The 7020-nt window shown below is 57.5% G+C and overlaps 1 protein-coding gene across 1 annotated transcript; it reads right to left on the bottom strand.

Moving 5' to 3' along the window:
• Positions 1 to 4326: 4326 nt before the first annotated feature.
• LOC134200709 (polyhomeotic-like protein 1) lies at positions 4327 to 6489 on the bottom strand. Its single transcript, XM_062674135.1, has one exon. The coding sequence runs from the start codon at positions 6487 to 6489 to the stop codon at positions 4327 to 4329; it is 2163 nt and encodes a 720-aa protein (XP_062530119.1).
• Between the last annotated feature and the right edge of the window lie 531 nt (positions 6490 to 7020).

Raw genomic sequence — 7020 nt, 5'->3', positions numbered from 1 at the left:
ACGTCTAAATGTGTTATTGTAATGGGAAACGTCATCTTCTAGAATTATGTATTTTTAGCTTTAAAATGTTAGCTTTAAGATTATAAAAAGAAATGAATTGAATATACATTTGTTTATTCTTGTTCTTTTTTATTTTTTATTTCTTAGATAGGTGGACGAGCTCACAGCCTACCTAGTGTTAAGTGGTTACCGGAGCCCATAGACATCTAGAACGTAAATTCCGCCACCCACATTGAGATATGAGTGCTAAGGTCTCAGTATAGTTACAACGGCTGCCCCACACTTCAAACCGAAACGCATTACTGCTTCAGGTCAGAAATAGGCAGGGTGGTGGTACCTACCCGTGCGGACTCACAAGAGGTCCTGCCACCAGTAAGTTCTGTGGGTTCTGTGGGTTATCTGGTTGTATTTCGTAAAAGTTTTTAGCATAGTACCATCTGTTTCTTCAAACTCAAAGCTCCCAATGCGTTTATCTTCTATGCAGCTCTTACTCTTTGATCTATGTTCATCTATACTAATTTAATTTTTTTCCTTTTATTCATTATAGTGCTTCAGACTGTCCTTTTTAAATTTAGGCGTCCTTAGGAGTTCACATTGCTAATGGTCTCGCGGCTAGCCAGTCTAGCCACCCCACGCGCAAGTCACCCTCTGATTGTCTGATTTTTCTCTTCTTACCATTTTTTTTTTTTTTTTTTTTTTTTTTTTAACGCTGGGGAATCCATTTACGGATACCCGGTCGAGGGGGGTAACGAACCGGGTTATGTCGGACTCCGGCGCCTCCTGAGAGGAAGAAGGGGAGAAGAGAAGGGCCGAGGTCCTTCACCTCCCCCAATTTCTCACAGGAGACTACGCCTTGAAAAAGGCGCGCGAAGCACTTGCCCCGCAGAACGACTACCGACTAAACCCCATCGAGCTCCACCACACCGACTACACGAAACTTACGGTACCGCGATGCGCGCCGAAAGTCTCGCCTTAGGCGGTACCCGTACCAATGTTAAGACGGGATTTCATCCCCGGGAAAATCCCGTAGAACCTCGTCTCGGGCGACACACCGTGAGCGGCGCACAGGAGCCACCTTGCACCGCTTCACCACCGGACCAACAGTCGAGTGCCGGGAGCCCCCGCACCCGGCACTCGATAGTCCCTACGAGGGCTGAGCGGCGGCCTCTCGCACGCGCCGTCCACCCCGCCTTCTGCGCTGAGGAGCCGAAGAGGGATCCCATTCCCTTTCGCGCTCCTCAGCCTCACGAAGCGCCATGACCAAGTCACAGAACCCAGCCATGGCCTCCCACGAACTCCGGTCCTCTACCATACGGGCGACGATAGCCCTCAAAGAGAGGTCCTGCCCCAACACCGCGACGAGGTTTCGCCGCGGGTGCTCCCACCGTGGGCACGCTTCTAGCGCGTGCTGAGCGTCATCGTTCGGGTGCCCGCACTGGTGGCAGCCCGGATGTGGCTCCCTTCCGCAGACTCTCCACAGATACCTCCCGAAGCATCCATGCCCCGAAAGGACCTGGGTGAGGCGAAAGGAGAGCTCACCATGTCGCCGGTCCGACCATGCCTCCAGCACAGGCACCAGTGCCTCGAGCGTGCGCTGACGAGTGGCCGAAGTTCGGCCGAGCTCCTCCAACAAGCGCTCTCTCCATTTGGCATACGCCAGACCACGCGCAGCATGCCTCCATCGATCGACAACCGACGGGCCGGGTGTCTGTTCCCGAGTCGAGGACTGTCTTCTCCGTCGGTATGTCGCGGCCAAGATTTCGGCCTCGAGGTCCCACGGTAAGGATCCGGCGAGGGCACAGGCCACATCCTGAGAGATGGTACGGTACCCCCTGATGACCCTCACCGCGAGCGCCCGCTGAGCTCTGAGCAGCAGAGCCGCGTTTCGCGCGGTAAGTGCGGGCGACCACACGGGAGCACCGTACAGGGCCATACTACGCACCACCCCCAGGTACAGTCGCCGGATACCGGCGCTGCATCCACCGGTGTTGGGAAGAAGACGGGTCAGCGCACCCGCCGTCCCCATCAGCCTTGGAACCAGCATTTTGAAATGGTGGTCGAATCTCCATTTGCTGTCCAACACAAGGCCCAAATACTTGAGCTTCGGCTGGACAGCAATGGTGACACCACCGACTACGAGATTCGCGCCTTGAGGCGGCCCCTCCCGAGCCGAGTGGAAGCACACTGCTTCGGATTTATGAAGGGCCACCTCGAGGCCGAGTCTCTTTATTCGACTCACCACAGTCGCTACACCTGCTACAGCCAGGATGGCTGCTGACCGGTAGTCGTCTCCGCGGGCCGTCACCAGCGTGTCGTCAGCGTAGCAAACCACTTCGACGCCACGCAGGTTAGCCCCACGGAGGACCCAGTCGAAGCCTATATCCCACAGGAGCGGACCCAGTACCGACCCCTGTGGAACCCCCCGCGACACTGTTTTCCGTCCCCACCCACTCCGCTCGGGGAAGACTACAGCCCGCCCTGAGAGATAATCTTCGATCAGATTGCGGAGACCGGTAGGCACGCGGTGAAATCGTAATGACTCCATGATCGTACTCCAGGGGATCGTGTTGAAGGCGTTGGCTATATCGATTGACACAGCCAATAGCACGCCCCCCCCAGAGCACGCCTGGTCGGTGAGGTCACGGACGCGCAAGACCGCGTCCACGGTCGACCGACCTCTCCGGAAGCCAAATTGGTTGGACGCTAGATTCGGCCCAATATTCTCCAGGTGCTGAACAAGACGCCCGGCAACGATACGCTCAAGGAGCTTACCGGCCTCGTCCAACACGACTATCGGGCGATACCCGGAGGGCTCATCTCTAGGGCGACCGTCCTTCGGGATGAGCACCAGCCGGCCCGTACGCCACGGCTCCGGGAACCTGCCCTCTCGGAGGCACTTGCTAAAAAGCCTTCGAAGTGCAGGTCCCAAACCATCTTCAGTTAGGGCGAGAGCCCATGCCTTGCTCGACAGACCGTCGGGGCCGGGCGCCGTGCGCTTCGAGCGCATCTTCGCCACCACCGCCTTGAATTCCGCCTGGGACACACCTTCCAGCTCTCCGCCGTCAGCGACCTGCACCGTTGCCATTACAGGAGGGACGAAAGCCGTTCCGGATGAGTCCGGAAATAGACCCCCGACCACCCGGTGCAAAGTCTCGGGTGGCAGTGTGCTGGTCGTAGGGGGAGCCCAAGGTCGAAGCGCATTGCGCGCCAGCCTGTAGGGCCGCCCCCATGGATCGCGATCGAGCGAGGCGAGTAGATCGTTCCAGGCGGCTTCCTTTGCCATTCCGATGGCCACGCAAAGGGCCCTCACCGCTGTCCTGTACACTACGTAAAGGCGGTCTTGCTCCTCCGGGTCTCGATGCGTCCTTCGACGTCGGCTCCGTTGGTACGCACGACGACTGACGTTGCACGACTGGCGCAGGTTGGCGATTTCCTCAGTCCACCAATGTACGCGGCGCTTAGGGGCGAGAGCTCTGATGCGGGGCATGGCGGCATCACACACCCGCGACATGGCCTCGCGCATACGTTCTGCCCCCACGCGTACGTCCATCGGCTCGCCAAGTGAGTCGAGGCGCCACGCCTGGACGACAGCCGCCTCGTGCAGCCGCTCGACATCTAGGCGCTTCTGGGCCCAACGAGGACCCTCCGCGCCTCCACCGAAGAATGAAGACGTTGACACCGCTCCTGGGGTCACAACGATGCTGAAACGGATGTAGCGGTGGTCGGAAAGCGTCTCCTCACCAACCATCACCGCCCAACCGCGGATGCGACACGCGACGTCCGGCGATGCGAACGTGACATCCACCACGGACCCGCCTAAACGTCTCACGCATGTGAATTCCGTGCCGCGGTTGAGTATGACGAGACCGCTTTCGACCAGCCACTCCTCCACCGCCCTTCCTCTGGGGCACGTCCTCGAGGAACCCCAAGCCGATGATTTGGCATTGAGGTCTCCGAGAACAAGCAACTGCCGGGAGTGCGACCTCCTAGTGACGCGGCTGAGCTCAAGGAGGAGGCCTTCAAACTCAGCAAGTGTCCTGTTGGGGGAGAAGTATACTCCCACCACGATCATCTCGGCCCAGAGGACGGCGACGAAGCTGCGACCCCTCTCAACGACGGCGAACTCGGGCGGAGCGCCCACACAACCACGACGGATAATGGCAACCCGGCCGTCAAGGTCAGCTGCCCAATCGGGACCCGTAAGGACCCGGTATGGCTCTGCAACCACCGCAAGGTGGGTCAATCCCTCCACCATGCTCTGAAACAAAAGGTCCTGAGCCCTGGCGGAGTGATTGAGATTCCCCTGGAGAACACGAAGGACGTCTGTCATGACTGGGCGTCCATCGGTGTCGCCGAGGCCATACCGGGCCGACTCCGCGCGCTCTCAAGCGTGGCGAAATCCTGCCGTCGTTGTCTCTGTCTCGGGGGCTTGGCGCAAGCCTTGCCCCCGGAGACGTGGTCCGCCGGTCTGCCAGCAGAGACACAAACGGTGCAGTGCGGCGCCAACGAGCAGCCAGAGGCCACGTGACCGGCCTGGCCGCACCGGTAGCAATCCCGGCTGCGGTCAACTGACGACGGGCAACGTGCGCTCACGTGGCCCAGCTCGTGGCACCGAAAGCACTGCAGCCTCCTGGCCTCCAACAAATGAGCGCGGAGTACGCTCCAGCCAATCCTCAGCTTGGGGACTGCTGCGATTTTCGCAGCTGTTGAGACCGGGCATCGAACTAAGACTTGGCCCATCCCGCCTGGACCGGACTTTATTTCCCCGACCTTGATACTCTCAGACGGGCACCCCCCGATTTTGGCGAGCTCATCGGTGATCTCCTCACGCGACACCGAGTCGTCGAGGCCACTGATGCGCATCGCTGCAGTCACCGATGGCCTGGAGATTTCGACGCCCTCCGCGGGCAGAATTTCTTTCAGCCTATTCGCCAGGAGATCAGCCTTCTCCACTTGATCGTCTCCATCTACCACCAGGACCTTGGCACCAGTTAAAGAGGACCGAATCCTCTGGACCGGGATGCCTAACGATTCTAGGTCGATCTTTGCCCTCGCTTCCGCAAGGACGGACCGATATGTAAGGCCGCGGCTTGCGGCTTCTGGCTGTAGTTTTAATACCACAGCCTGAGAACGCGGAGCTCGAAGCCGCTTCTTCGTCCTCTTCTTTGAAGACGGTGCTTTCTCCTCCGGTGGAACAGCTGCGGCTGTTTTCACGACCTTCCCCCTTGACTTAGCACCCCTACGGGTGACCGTGGACCAGCTTTCGGTTAAAACAACTGGAGCCGGAGGGAAGGCACCCAGTTCGGACAGGGGTGCTAGCACCGTGGTCTTACGTCTAGGGCCTTGTGTCTTCTTATTCGCGGAGGGCGGCAATGCTGCTTGTACCGATGTTGATTCCAGCGTAGCATCAACGATGAGAGGAGGGTCTGGCGATTTCTCACAGGTCTTCCGTCTATCCGCCGCCAAGGGTGGCCTGATGCGAGGCTCCGGGGGCAGCCGCATCTCCAGACTCGCAAAGCGAGCGTCAACCATGGTGCCGACGGCACGCATAATGCGTTGGACACGTAGCTCCTCCTGGTCCTCTGTCGTGTTGCTTGAAGCTGGGGCTGGGGTTTCGACTGGGTTGGACAACGTCAAAGCCCGTGAGATGCGCGCCAGCTCCTTGCGTACCTCCTGCAGCTCCTGTCGGAGCTGTAAAATCTCCTCCTGCTGACCGGCGTTTACCGCTCGCAGCCTTTCCGTCTCTTGGGCCGCGGGACGGTTCGCCAGCTCTTCTGTGACCTCCATTATTGTCACCGCCAATTCCTTTAGGGCACGTTGATACGTACTCTTCAGGTTGCCGGGCTTACTGCATACCTTCAGGGCCATCGCAGCACTCTCCTTCAGACGACACTCAGGATCCTTTTTAGAGCTCCCTTCCGTGGCTTTTGCGCTTCTTACTTCGCGCATACTACTCATGCTACCGGTGGCCTTTATCTCAGAGCGCTGAGTTTTAAGACACGTCTGTTTGTCCACAGTCAGACCAGTGGTCGGCAGACGACCACGCCCTCTCTTTGATTGCGGCATGACACCACCTTTGCCAGTAGAGGCTGCTCCGTCAGAGCCGGAACTGCTTCCAAGCTCGTCACTACTGATCGTCAGTACTCTTTTTCGCTGTCTGCGTGTCGGCGAAGAGCGGGCCGACGAATGGGCCGACCCAGCTGTGGCCATACTATCGTCCGACACGAGAGCGGTTCCGGACGATCTCCCTTCACTGTCCTTAACGGACCCTATAGCTACTACGTCCTTCGCGGACTCGTTCTTCCTACTTATGTCCTTCAAGGACCCTGCTCCTTTTTTGACGCCGTCCTTCCCGGACCTTATCTCAGTGCAGTTTGTGCCCCCCCCAGAATACGAGGGGCTGCGCACTACCGACGAGTCGGTAGTACGGAGGGATTCTCCCGCTTGGCGGGTACCCTCCTGGGGTATTACTCTTTGCAAACTGGACATCTTCATTGGTTTCCCTTTGTTTTTTTGCCCGGGGTGCGGTCCCCTGGGACACCCTAGCGACCGGTCGCCCACCGGCCATGCATCCTCTCACCGGGTGTCAAAGCTTAGGATTAGGATTGAAATGAAAAGAAGAAGAAAATAAAACAAATAAAACCAAAAATAAAAACCAAAGGCGAAGAAAGACAGGATAGAGAATAACACAAAATGATAAACCAAACAGTAAAACGAAGAAAGTTACAGATTACAAATCAAAATATAAATAAAACAAAACAAGATAACAAAAAGACAGTAAATAAATTAACGAAATAATCAAAAGGAAAAGAATAAAAGGTGGAGGCCCACGCATCTCCAGGAAGACCACCCTTCAACAAGTGAAGGGGGAGGAGAGCTTGGACCCCCGGAGCTGGTTTTGGTCCACGTCGTTCGGTCTCTCTCGTTGTAACAGAACGAGAGAGACCGGACGATACCCCTGGGAATAGAGCCCAGAGGCCCGTTATCCGCCACCTACGGACGCGCCCGGTAGAAGTCCAG

This window comes from Bombyx mori, chromosome 19 (assembly GCF_030269925.1).
Source record: "Bombyx mori chromosome 19, ASM3026992v2".
Classification (NCBI taxonomy): domain Eukaryota; kingdom Metazoa; phylum Arthropoda; class Insecta; order Lepidoptera; family Bombycidae; genus Bombyx; species Bombyx mori.
The sequence above is the reverse complement of the archived record's forward strand: the minus strand, read 5'-3'. Positions and strand labels throughout refer to the sequence as shown.

Excerpts from the sequence above, each read along its gene's own strand:
- LOC134200709 (XM_062674135.1), bottom strand. The coding sequence starts at position 6,489 with ATGTCCAGTTTGCAAAGAGTAATACCCCAGGAGGGTACCCGCCAAGCG.